General features: G+C 53.8%; 1 protein-coding gene and 1 long non-coding RNA gene across 5 annotated transcripts in view; one reads left to right on the top strand and one right to left on the bottom strand.

The window, feature by feature from the left end:
• Positions 1-12,664, bottom strand: part of ITGAL (integrin, alpha L (antigen CD11A (p180), lymphocyte function-associated antigen 1; alpha polypeptide)) — a 46,653-nt gene that overhangs the window by 10,829 nt on the left and 23,160 nt on the right. For 2 of the 4 annotated variants that reach the window (XM_005882034.2, XM_005882035.2), the window contains exons 12-24: positions 10,948-11,099; positions 10,483-10,620; positions 9,839-10,036; positions 9,561-9,691; positions 7,844-8,004; positions 7,589-7,740; positions 5,519-5,608; positions 3,433-3,489; positions 3,265-3,338; positions 2,850-2,991; positions 470-580; positions 269-348; positions 78-164 (exon numbers count right to left, since the gene is read on the bottom strand). In XM_005882034.2, coding sequence (XP_005882096.1) covers positions 78-164; positions 269-348; positions 470-580; positions 2,850-2,991; positions 3,265-3,338; positions 3,433-3,489; positions 5,519-5,608; positions 7,589-7,740; positions 7,844-8,004; positions 9,561-9,691; positions 9,839-10,036; positions 10,483-10,620; positions 10,948-11,099 — 1,573 coding nt within the window. The remainder of the gene's footprint in view (positions 1-77; positions 165-268; positions 349-469; positions 581-2,849; positions 2,992-3,264; positions 3,339-3,432; positions 3,490-5,518; positions 5,609-7,588; positions 7,741-7,843; positions 8,005-9,560; positions 9,692-9,838; positions 10,037-10,482; positions 10,621-10,947; positions 11,100-12,664) is intronic. The other 2 variants (XM_005882036.2, XM_014529797.1) reach the window with 1 other exon arrangement.
• Positions 11,514-12,664, top strand: part of LOC106724033 — a 25,186-nt gene continuing 24,035 nt past the window's right edge. The window contains exon 1 of the long non-coding RNA XR_001359782.1: positions 11,514-11,529. This is a non-coding gene — a long non-coding RNA (uncharacterized LOC106724033). The remainder of the gene's footprint in view (positions 11,530-12,664) is intronic.

Here is a 12,664-nt window from a genome sequence, read left to right as displayed (position 1 = left end):
ACCCTGGAACAGGGAGGGGCTTTGAGGGACAGCTGAGGAGGCAAGGTCTGGGCCCTGGGTGGGGAGGCGAGACTCACCTCTCAGTGAGGATGTTGATGGGGTACAGGACTGGGATGCTGGTGGTGGCTGAGTTGTCCTCCAGGAGGCCCGGGTCCTCGTTGTCACTGCAGGGGGCAGGGAAAGGCCGCGTTGAGAGAAGGGCTTGGCCTGAACTGCAAGGCAGCGTGAGTCCAGGGCAGGGAGCGGTGGGGCGGCCGGGCCTGCTCACCAGCTCACGTTGGCGTGCAGCTCCACAGAGTCCCCCCAGGAGCTGTTGAGCACCGTGTGAAACATCACCTGGATGACAACCTGGCGGGGAGGGGAGGGGGGCGGTGAGGAAGGGCCGGAGCCCCGGGGGCACCACAGAGCCCCCAGTCCAACCCCATATCACCCACGGAGCGCTCACTGCACTCCGGCCGGGAGCACTCACCGAGCTGCCTGCTTTAAAGATGGGGGAGCTCACGTTGCAGGAGAGGCCTCTGGTCGGAAGCGGGGGCTGCTCGGGGAGCTCCTCGCAGCTCAGAGGCAGCTGGCTGTGGGGCTGGGGGTGAGGAGAGAGAGGACGAGTTTTTTAGCGGCCGAGGCGCAGGGTCCCAGAGGCCACCGACCTCAGCTCTGCCCCTCAGGGCACATTCTCAGAGAGGCGGGGCCAAAGGACAGGGCACAGCAGGGGTCCGGGCTGAGTGTTTGCTGCAGCGCTATTTCCAACAGGGAAAAACTGGGAGTGACCGAGCAGTTCAGAGGCAGGAATGGGTCAGCAGATTGCGATGCCGTCACAGGAGAGGGTATTGGGAGGGGGTTAAACTGCTCTCACAGCGACACATTCAGCAACCACTTTTAAAGCGCTCGATCGAAGCAATTCAAAACCATTCAGCGTCATCGCACTCTGCGAGGAACAGGTTTCAGCCGCTGACGGGGAAGGGGACTCGATAAGGGAACAGGTCAGGGAAGCTGAGTGACTTGCTCAAGGTCTCACAGTTAGGAAGCTGGCAGGGAGCTGGTAGGGGCCGGAGCACAGGCCTGTCTGACTGCACAGCTCAAGTTCGTTATCACTCCACTAGGTGCCCCTCGAGGAAGCACTGGGTGTTGCTGTGTAAGAACAAGGCCGGTGTCCGCCGACAGACGAATGGAGAAACAGTGTGGGCTATCCATGCAATGGAAATTTACCTACACTTAAAGAGAATGAACTTTACACATGAACCTCAACACATTATTCTGAGTGAAGTCATACAGACACAAAAGGACAAGTACATGATCCCTCTCATGGGAAACATCCAGAATAGGCAAATGCACAGACGGAAAGCAGATTAGAGTCACATGGGAAGAAGGTGGGGAACAGGAAGTTATTGCTTAAGGGCACAGAACTTCTGAAATGATGAAAAAGTTCTGCAAATAGATTGCGGTGATGGTTGCACAACATCATGAATGTACTCAAAGCCACTGAACTGTATGGTTAAAATGGCAATGTTTATATTACATATATTTTACCACAATAAAAACATTAAAAAACATGGAGAAAAAATGCCATTTTAGTAAAAAACGAATATAAAATAGATAAATTGTCCTAGCTGGTTTGGCTCAGTGGATAGAGTGTTGGCCTGCGGACTGAAGTGTCCTGGGTTTGATTCCAATCAAGGGCACATGCCCGGGGTTGAGGGCTTAATCTCCAGTAGGGGGTGTGCAGAAGGCAGCTGCTCAATGATTCTCTCTCATCATTGATGTTTCTCTCTCTCTCTCCCTTTCCCTTCCTCTCTGAAATCAATAAAAATATATAATCCTATATAATAAAAGCCTAATATGCTAAGTGTCTGACTGTTTGACCAGTCGCTATGATGTGCACTGACCACCAGGGGGCAGATGCTCCAACCGGTAGGTTAGCTTGCTGCTGGGGTCCGGCTGATCAGGACTGGGTGAGATGGGCCGGACATGCCCTGGACCCTCCTGCTGTTCCTCCTTGCCCCGATTGTGCACCAGTGGGTTCCTTCGGCCTGGCCTGCACCCTCTCACAATCTGGGACCCCTCGGGGGATGTCGGAGAGCCGGTTTCGGCCCGATCCCCGCAGGTCAGGCCGAGGGACCCCACGAATCCGTGCACCGGGCCTCTAGTATATATATAAGATCTTTGGTGAATCTCTTCCCACCCTCCCCCTCCCCCCTTCCCTCTGAGATTCATCAGTCTGTTCCATGTTTCCATGTCTATGTGTTGGGCGTCTGTGGTGGTCAGTGCATGTCACGGTCGGCCTGTTGGCCTGCCGCTTAGGCTTTTATATGTATAGATGCTTGCACTATGTACTGCATTTCCATAATATCTCATAGTATAAACAGAAGGATAAATACCAAAATATTCAAAGTAGTAATTGCTGAGTTGTAGAAGTATGGGTGATTATTTTCTTTAAATGTTTCTATAACTCCCAAGTTTTTGTGGGGATCATGTATTACTTTTGTACTAACAATTTTAAAAACACAAGTTGTATTTAAGACAACCCAGGCCTCAAAAACACATGGGTCACCTTGCGGGGGGCGGAGCTGGGTCTCAGGGCCCCTGGCGCATGCTCTTGCTCAGCAGGTCCAAGAGCCCCTGTCACGGGACCCTCTCAGATTCCCATTTTTTGGTTGTGGAATCTGAGGCTCAGAGAGGGTGAACCTTGTATCTCAGGCCACACAGCCTGAGGGTGGCCATCGGGCTGTGAGCCCAAGCATGTCCCGAAGACCTCTGCGGGGCGGCGCCCATGCCTGGCCGCCTGAGTGTCCAGAGGCGGCAGAAGCTGCAGGACGCGCAGGGAGCCGGGCGGGCCCTGCCTCCTCACTCACCTTGAGCATCTCCACTTTCCTGAAGGAGAGGCCCCGGGGGAAACGCAGGCTGAGCTGGACCCAGTACGCGTCTTCGCCCGAGTTGCTCAGGGTCAGCTCCACGGCGAGGCTGGCAGAGGGGGTCAGCCGCAGGACGCTGGACCTGGGGGGAGACCGGGAACGTCATGGGGGTTAAGGTGAAGGAAGCGGGATCTGAGGCGGGGCCTTCGGGACTGTGGACTGTGGTAGTCCAGACAGAATAAACCCACAAATACAGCTCCTGCGCGCAGGCTTGATGTTTTGCAGCCTCGTTTAACCCTGACAGGAGAGCTGCAGGGATTGGCATTTCTCAGAGAAGGAAACTGAGGCCCAGAGAACACATCTAGTGAGTGCGGACGCGGTCTCCCGAGTGGAGCAGGAGGGGAGCCTTACAGACCTTGCAGGGGAGAAGGACAGCCCCAGGTCTGCCTCGCATTTCTTGTCCTCTCCACAGTTCTTCTCAAAAGGGATCTGAAAGGCCAAGGAGAAAGGACGGGGAGGCTCAGGCCCCCAGAACCAGGAGGCCTGGCGCTGGCCTCTCCATCAGCCCCTCCTCCCCTCTTACCTCCTTGGTCTCTGAGTGGGGGGCGGGTCTCAGGATGGGCCGGATGTCCTTGCCCTGCTGAACAGGAGGAGTGACAGGAGCGGTTAGCCGCTCAGGCTCAGCGGCCAGGTGTGGTCGCCGCTCCCAGGAGCCACACCCGCCCAGGGCAGGGCCCACCCCCCGACCCAGCCCAAGGCCCTCTGTGCAGCCGTCCTCTGGGGGTAGCTCCTCGGAGAGGCTGCGGATCAGGGTGTCCATTCCCTCTCTGGACAGGAGGTCAGGCCTGACAGAGCAGCCCACGCTCCTCCCGGCCCAGCTCCTTCCCTGGCAGGAATGTCCCCTGGGCTCACCCGCTGTGACTGTTACTGGGCTCCCTCTGTGGCCCCCAGCACCCCCGACAACCTCCTCCCGGCCCAGCTCCTTCCCTGGCAGGAATGTCCTCTGGGCTCCCTCTGTGACCCCCAGCGCCCCCGACAACAGCTCTCTAGATCAAGGTCAGTTTTTGCAACATTTCCAGAGCTTCCGCTCTGGGCCAGGCCCCATGCCGGCACTGGGTATGCGCCAAGAACCAAATGGACACACTCCTGCCCTCCCAATCTGGTGGGAGAAACGACCTGGCATCTTCAGGCTTACGGTGGGTCATGTAGAGGAAATGTAGGAGGAAATCCCACCCCACACGTGGGGATTGGGGTTGGCCTTCCTGAAGGAATGGCCTCTCAAATGAAATCTAAAGGATGAGCAGGAGGGAGCCCAGGGAAGGAAATGGAGGGGTGGGGAGGGGGTGGCGGGGAGAACAGTCCACACAAAGGCTCGAGGCAAGAGAGACTGTGCCTGTGCAGGGCCATGTGTCAGAGGGGCAGGAGAGAGAAGCCCGCCCAGATCGCTGGGCCTTGCAAGCCCTGAGAGGGAGTTGGGACTTCATCCTGAGCATAATGAGATCACAGAAGTATCTTATGGGTTATCAGTTGTATGTTCTAGAGCAGCGGTCGCCAACCGGTGGTCTGCGGGCCACTGGTGGTCCGTGAGGTCCGAGAGGTTGGCGCCCACTGTTCTAGAGAGAGTCCAGCCTCCTCTGCTTCCAGGTCAACTGCCAAGCAGCCTCTTGACTTCCTTGAGGGGCAGGGGTCCTGGCAGCCTCTGCCGACTGCTCCAACCCAACCTCAACCTTCATACAGATTCCCACCACCCGCTGGGCCACAGCCAGCCCCCAAATGGGCAGTCAGGGCCTCTGTCTTGCTCAGCTGTCCTGCCAGAAGCCAAGCCCACCTCCCATTTGCCTGGAACTTACCCACTGCCTTTCCTCATGCTGTGCCCTCTGCCTCTCCTCTCTCCACCTACCCAGAGCCACTCATCCTGCAGGACCCAACGACAACGGCGCCTCCCCCAGAAAGTCTTTTTCTGACAATAGTGACCGCAGATCACTTTTCTACCCTGATTTCCTATATCACACAGCTTGGCTTTTCAAAATTTAGTGCCAATGGCAGAGTGCTGGTTGTCCCCATATATCCTCCCTCCCCATCTACCTTTAAAGTAGAGCCACCAGCCCAATCGGCGTGGCTGAGCGTTGACCTATGAACCAGGAGATCATGGTTCGATTCCCGGTCAGGGCACATGTCTGGGTTGCAGGCTCAATCCCCAGTGTGGGGTGTGCAGGAGGCAGCCGATCAATGATTCTCCCTCATCACTGATGTTTCTATCTCTCTCTCCCCCTTCCTTCCTCTCTGAAATCAATAAAAATATATTTAAATAAATAAATAAATAAAATAGAGCCTCCATTTTTAAAATCTGGTCACATGACCACATGTGTTTCTCAGAGTGTTGTAATCAGGTGTGACCATGTGACTATGTTCTGACCAATGAGATGCGTGCCCTGAAGAGTCCATTCATCATTTCTTCCCCTGGAGAAGCCTCAGAGCCTCCACCCTGATTCCCCTTCTTCCCAATCTTGCTTTTCCAAATTTCTCTTAAATACAAACTCCCATAAATTCCTCTCCTGCTTAAGCAAGCCATATTTGGTTTCTATTGCTTTAAACCAAAGACAGTGTTGCTAATTGGATTTCTACTCTCCTCTATTTCCTGTCGATTCCCCCAGCTGATGTCTCCTTACCGCCCTTTGGTCTGTTGGTGTCCCTTCTTCCTCCCAGAGAGAGAAGTTCAGGGAGACGTTGATGGGGGAGATGAGGTCCTGAATGCATACCTGAGGGTGAAAAGAATACAGCTTACGGCAAGAGTTTAACCTTTGCCACACTTCCAGGGACATGCACCCCTTGTCCGGGTTTCATAACTGATGGAATACTGGTAACTAGTTGTCTTCGTACTAGTAGCGGGAATACATTTACTCCACATCGGGGTTGCTTCTCAGCCCAGGTGTCATTCCTCAGCTCCAGTTCCACACAGACATCGCTAAGCCACCACAGCACTTTTTTCCATGAAGTCATGACAGAAGCCCCAGAATCTTTGTCCAACTGCTCTAGGCAATCTTTATCAAAGTCTGCACTAAAAAAAGACTATTCTAGAACTAGAGGCTCAGTGCACGAAAATCGTGCACTTGCAGGGGGTGTCCCTCAGCCCAGCCTTCGCCCTCTCGCAGTCCAGGAACCCTCAGAGGATGTCTGACTGACGGCTTAGGCCCGCTCGCAGTCGGACATCCTTAGCGCTGCCGCAGAGGCCGGCCACTGCGTGTGCCAGCCGTCAGCCCAGCATGTGGCTGAGCCACTGACCACCAGGTTGGCCAGCCGGGGAGGAACCACGGGAGGGCTCTAGGGCATGTCTGGCCCATCTCACTCAGTCCCGATCGGCCAGACCCCAGCAGCAAGCTAACCTACCGGTTGGAGTGACTGCCCCCCTGGTGGTCAGTGCATGTCATAGCAAGCAGTTGAGTGGCCTTCGCCTATTATTAGCATATTACACTTTGATTGGATGAATGGACGACTGGACACTTAGCATATTAGGCTTTTATTATATAGGATAGCCTAGTTCCTTGAGAACAGGGGTGGGTCTTAGTTGTTGTTACCAGTGCCTGACATGACATTTGAAGTTACTCAAATCGTATTCACCTAGTTTTTACCAACCCTCCACATTAAAGAGGAGGAAGATAAGGTCTAAAAAGGTGACACAATTTTTCTAAGGACTAGAACTAGGAAATGAACCCAAATATTTCCAACTCCCAAGTCTAACCTTTATTTTTTTCTAGCATATCATAGAGCCTCTTCGCTGGCAAATTTATGTATAAAATTTCCAAGTTTAGTAATGGGGGGGCGGTCTGTGAGGAGGCACAGGGGCACTAGTTGAGTTGTGAATGAAATAAAATTGAGTTGATAATTGTTGAGATAATTGATAATTGGTGATAAATTGAGTTGATAATTGGTGAGAGGTACTTGGGGGTTCATTCAACTATTTTTTTGTACTTTTGTATGCCTGAACATTCCCATAATAAAAAATATAAAGCCAACTGCAAGGTTTTATACACCAATCATATACCGAGTCTCTTATGAAATATTCAAGAGACGCAGCGGTTCTCAACCTGTGGGTCGCGAACAATGAAAACACATCCTGCATATCAGATATTTACATTACAATTCATAACAGTAGCAACATTACAGTTATGAAGTAGCAACGAAAATAATTTTATGGTTGGGGGTCACCACAACATGAGGAACTGTATTAAAGGGTTGCGGCATTAGGAAGGTTGAGAACCACTGAGTCAAACCTATTTTACACAAGACTGTGATGAGCGAATGAAATTTGGGTGTTTTAGCAATTGTTTAAGTCAATATTAAAAAACCTTTTTCTGAGATGGAGATGAATAATAACTGCCCATGTGTTCCTGGCAAATAGTGACATTCTCCCCTGAGTATTCTGTAGTCCTGACAAATAATTATGAAAGCTGGGCAGCAGCATGAATACATGACATAGGAAAAGAGTAGGAAGGAATGGTAAGTACCTTACAGTCATAGTCCTGTGGAAAACGCTCATGTATATAGATTAAGGACCGGAAGGAAATACGCTAAAGGTGTTATTACTATTGTCGCACAGGAGAGGAAATGGTAGTACAGAGAGATCAAAGTGACTCGTGACTCAGCTGTGACCCAGAGCTAAGCCTTGCACCCAGAGCTGCCTCTCTCGGCTCAGCTCATCCACCCTTCACTTCCTGGTGCAGCCTCGCTGGCTCCCTTACCGGGAAGTGGAACCAGAACGCAATGCAGGACTCGACTTGGGTCACGGCTATGTTCCCATTGAGTTCACGTCTCCCTCCCGGAAACAGTCCCCGGCTTCGAATCCGATGGCCATCCAGCTGCAGAGTGTAAGTGAGGTTGGTAACCAGGAGTCCTGAGCGGGGTGAAAGGCAGGAGTTGAATGGTGGTGGATCCTGGGGCCGTAAGCCTGGGTTCGGGGGGGCAGAGGCTCTGGGGAGCAGGCGGACAGCACTGACCGTGGAACTGGGGCATGAGGGGCTTGCCCTGGAAACAGACTGTGATGTTAACTCCTTCCTTCTTCTTGCTGCCGGCTGACTGGGAGCACTCGACTTCGTGCACCGGGATCTCGGTGGGGGCGAAGGACATCTGAGTGACGACATCCACCACAGGCCGGGAGCTGCAGGGCAGGAAACAACCACTCTCTCCCTTGGCCTCAACTGCAATCCCCACTCAGACCTACAAACCCATCTACAGAGTCCAGAGGGTCCCCCTCTCTAAAGCAGATGGCGACGTCAGTGTCTCCTTGCAACGACAATGATAACTCATTAACTCCTGGTTCAGTCCGGCAGTCTTCATTTTCCATACAGAAGAGTGAGCTTTCAAAAACAGAAATCAGCCCTAGCCGGTTTAGCTCAGTGGATAGAGCGTCAGCCTGCGGACTGAAGGGTCCTGGGTTCAATCCCAGTCAAGGGCACATGCCCAGGTTGCAGGCTCCATCCCCAGTAGGGGGCGTGCAGGAAGCAGCCAGTCAATAATTCTCTTTCATCATTGATGTTTCTCTCTCCCTCTCCCTTCCACTCTGAAATCAATAAAAAATATATATTTTTAAAAAATAAATAAAGAGAGAAATCATACTGAGCTACTTCCATGCTTATAACCCTTCACTGATGCCATGATACTCCCAATAAAATCCAAACGTTTTACTATCCACACCACCCTGCCCTCCTCCCGTCTTCTCTCCCGCACACTCTCTCTTGGCTGACCATGTCCCAGCCACACCAACAGTAGCAAAATTACACACGGTGTAACCACGTCCAACACTGGCCGGCCTCACAGCCTGGGCTTCCCACCTGGAAGCTCTACCCCGACTTCTGCAAGCCTGGCTCCTTCTCATCTCCCAAGTCCCAGCTCCGACCTCCCTTCCCCAGAGAGGCCGTTTCTGGCCCCTCAACCTATAGTGGGTCTCCCCTGCTCGTCGCTCTCACAGCGCCCTGCTCATTTCCCTCAGCACTTGCAATTGCAATCACACTTTTATTGTCTAATTTCTACTCTCAGTACCCAAGTCAGTATTTAAGGCATAGTAGCTGCTTAGTAAATATGTGTTCACTATATGATGTTACACGACATCTCCAATAACTCTAAGATATGGGTAAGGCAGGGGCTTAATCGTCATTTCACAGATGAGGGAACTGAGGGCCTGAGAAGCTAAGTGACGGGGTACGATCACCCGAGAAGCAAATGGCAGTGCTTGAGTCCAGGACACTTGGTTTAGCAGCCATGGGCAAACTACGGCCCGCGGGCCGGATCCGGCCCGTTTGAAATGAATAAAACTAAAAAAAAAAAAGACCGTACCCTTTTATGTAATGATGTTTACTTTGAATTTATATTAGTTCACACAAACACTCCATCCATGCTTTTGTTCCGGCCCTCCGGTCCAGTTTAAGAACCCATTGTGGCCCTCGAGTCAAAAAGTTTGCCCACCCCTGGTTTAGAGCCTCCACATGCTGTTGCTTCTCTAGGCTTTACTGTCAGACAGGCCTGCGTTCAAATCCTAGTCTGTTGTGAACACAGCAGTTTTCCTGGGAGGAGGCATGAAGCCTGTGTAACAAGAGAACCCATCACAGGGTGGAGAGGAGACCACGTGAGCCGGCGCCCGTAAGCCGTTAGCGCAGCACCTGTCGGAAGGACGGAAGCCGCGTTGACTGTCGGTGGCGCCGGGGAGTCCTGTCTTACCTCAGCACGATCACCTGCCCCTCTGCGCCCACAGCCACGTCCGCCAGGCCGTCCCCTCCCAGGTCCTTCACCCCGTGGATGGAGCGTCCGAACCATCGAATTCCTGGGGACACCTGGGTCCCTTCTATCCGCTGAGACCAAGAGAGAAAGTCATGCTAAGCTGGGAAGACTGGCTGGAGGGTGGGACGAGTGGGGTCAGGCGGGGTGGGGGTGGGGTCTGGGCTTAGAGGCTGCTGGGCCCTTGGGAATGGGTTTACCTGGCAGGCAGGGCACCTCACCTGGCTGGGCCGGGGGCTCAGCCCGCCGGGTTGCCCATTGAAGATGTACACAGCCCCCCACTCCTCCAGAGGGGCGCCCACCGCCACGTCCATCAGCCCGTCGCCGTTGATGTCTGCCAGGGCAGTGATGGCTGCTCCGAATCGCCCAAGGGGGTAGCCAGGATCCCCCTGCAGCTCCGAGACCGCCTCGAACCCCAGCTGGGAAGGAGCAAGGTGACAGGGCCCACCCCAGTCACTCGGCAAGCTTCCACAGGGCGCGCCTTCCGTGCGTGACGCACACTAAAGAAACGCCGGCTGTGGTCCCTCAGAACTGGAATGATGCCACCCGGCTAACCGGGTTCAAGTCCCAGCTCCACCTCTCGCTCTCTGGGAGACCTTGTGGCTTTGGAAGGTCCCAGCCTTGCTGAGCGGCGGAGTTCGCATCCGTCAGATACGGCTCGTAGTGCCGTGTGAGGTGCCTGTGAGGGTCACGGCAGGGCTCACACACAGACAGGGTCTGCCCTGGGCCTGCTACAGTCTGCCTGTCTGTGGTCCGGAAGGTCTGATTCACACACAATCCGACAGGGAAAGACTCCAAATAACTGGGGCCTGGGCTGCCTGGAAATCTGTTTATCCCACCCCTCAGCTCCATGGCCGGTCCTCACCTGCTTCCTCTCGTAGATAAACACCCGGCCGCCTCTCTGCTCCCCGTAGAACAGGGGCGCTCCAATCAGCAGCAGCTCTGCCTCCCCATCTTGGTTCACGTCAATGCCACACAGCTCGCCACCGAAATAAGAGCCGACCTGCAGGGGGAGGAGGAGGCTGAGGAGGAGCCTGCGAGCAGGAGACCCCGTCTCCTCAGCTGCGTCCAGAGCCTCAGATGAGTCTGTGCATCCCACTCAGGGCCTGGGTGAGCCAGGACAAGTGGGGTTCCTCGAGGTCCGGTTTCTGTAACTGGCGAGTGGGGATGACCACGCTCGCCTCGGAGGGCGTCCTGCGGAGCAGGTGTGACCGGCTGGGCACAGGCTGGGCACCGGCCGGCACGAAGCAGGTGGGCCCTGTGCAGAGGCAGCGCGAGGTCCCCGCATAGCAGCCCTGCCCCGCGGGCGGCACCCGTGGGCCATGCTCACCTGGGTCCCGTCTATTCTCTGGATCTGGCTCCACTGTCTTTTGTCCCCCGACTGTTGGAAGAGCAGCACCCGCCCCACATGCTGGTATCGGGGTGCTCCAGCGGCCAGCAGTGCGGTGAGACCCCGGGAGGGCAGCCAGGTCACGGTGTAACCTACGGAGAGAGCAGGGACTTGGAGTCAGCAACGCAATGACTGCTGGGGGAGGGTGACGCAGGGGGAGGGGCAGAGGCCCCGGGGAACTGGTCAGCAGCAAGATGCACTGAAACGCCCAGGAGGCCTCCTGAGAAAAGGAGCTGTGTGCAGACCCCCCCATCCCGGTCACGGTCACGGTCACGGCTGCATTTCTCAGGCCGTGGCAGCACCAGCCAAGCAGAGCAGCCGCAGCGCACGCCGCACGCCTTCCTGCTGCTCAGCTCACTTGGGGTGGTAAGGAGACTACATTTTTAAATACATAATACAATCAAACGGGATAGATTAGCAAGAAGGATGCAAAGTTCGCACAAATATTGGAACATTTCCTGCTTAAAGATAAGGCTTCAGGCTATCTTCGTGCATCACACCTCGCTGGCGGTGGCGGCGGCGGTGGCGAGGTGCCAGCCCCTCCCTCCCAGCACTGATGAAATGTCTGAGAGATGCTGCAGGAAGCACCCAGGAGTCTGCAGAGCAGGCGCCAGCCAATAGGGATGCTCTGACCCAGAAAACAGCTCTCTGACCCAATTTTATCTTCTCTGCTTAGAGCAGCTGACAGCGGGTGCGAAGGGCAGAGATGTCTGGGGCACATGAGCCGAGGGTGAAGAGGCCGAGCCACTCTCCCTTCACTCATGTCTGTTGCCGAAGCACAAGGTTAAGAACTTGCCCTTTGAAATCAGAGAGACGTGGTTTTAATCCTATGTTATTACTTCCTAGCTATCGAGCCTCAGTTTTCTCATCTAAAAAAATGGGGATTGCCCTGGCTGGGTGGCTCAGTGGTTGGAGTTTCGTTCCACGCTCCAACCAAAAGGACGAGGGTTCCATCCCCAGTCAGAGGGCATGTATGGGAGGCAATTGATAGATATTTCTCTCTCACATCAATGTTTCTCTCGCTCCCTCCCTCTCTAAAAATCAATAAAAACATATCCTCAGTTTAAGATTTTTTTAAAATGGGGATAGTATCAACCGTACAGGGTGGTTTTTGAGAAGTAAATAAGGCCATTGATGTAAAACGCTCAGCACTAGGCTGGTGATATCTGAACTAAGATCTGAAGGATGGTAGCGTAACAGGCACTCAAGGTTATATTTATTCATAATTTATTCATAAGTATGTACGTGTGTGTGCGTGCACGCGCACACGTAGTGGGTGGAGATTAATGTTTGGAGTTATTTCTTCCTCTTTACTGAGCAACATTGCAGCTATTTTACGGATGTTAAAGTACAAAACTCCACCCTGAAGGCAGTGGTGCAGGTACTAGCACACCTGGGCCTGGGCTCCCGGGCTCCACCTCCCAGGTCTGGGACCCGGGCGAGTTACTTACCTCTCCAGTTTCTCCAGCCGTAAACTAGAGCTAATAAAACCCCACTCACAGGGCTGTCGTGAAGATAAATGAGATCGAGTATGCCAATGCCCGCATGCACTCAGAGCAGCGCCCTGCTCAGTAGAGAACATCAGAAAAAGAAACGAATCCCCGAGCGCAGCCTCCCTTAAAGAGTAGGTGCTGATGAGGAATTTAATAAGATCTTC

The sequence above is a fragment of the Myotis brandtii genome, unplaced genomic scaffold (assembly GCF_000412655.1).
Source record: "Myotis brandtii unplaced genomic scaffold, ASM41265v1 scaffold698, whole genome shotgun sequence".
Taxonomy (NCBI): Eukaryota; Metazoa; Chordata; class Mammalia; order Chiroptera; family Vespertilionidae; genus Myotis; species Myotis brandtii.
The sequence above is the reverse complement of the archived record's forward strand: the minus strand, read 5'-3'. Positions and strand labels throughout refer to the sequence as shown.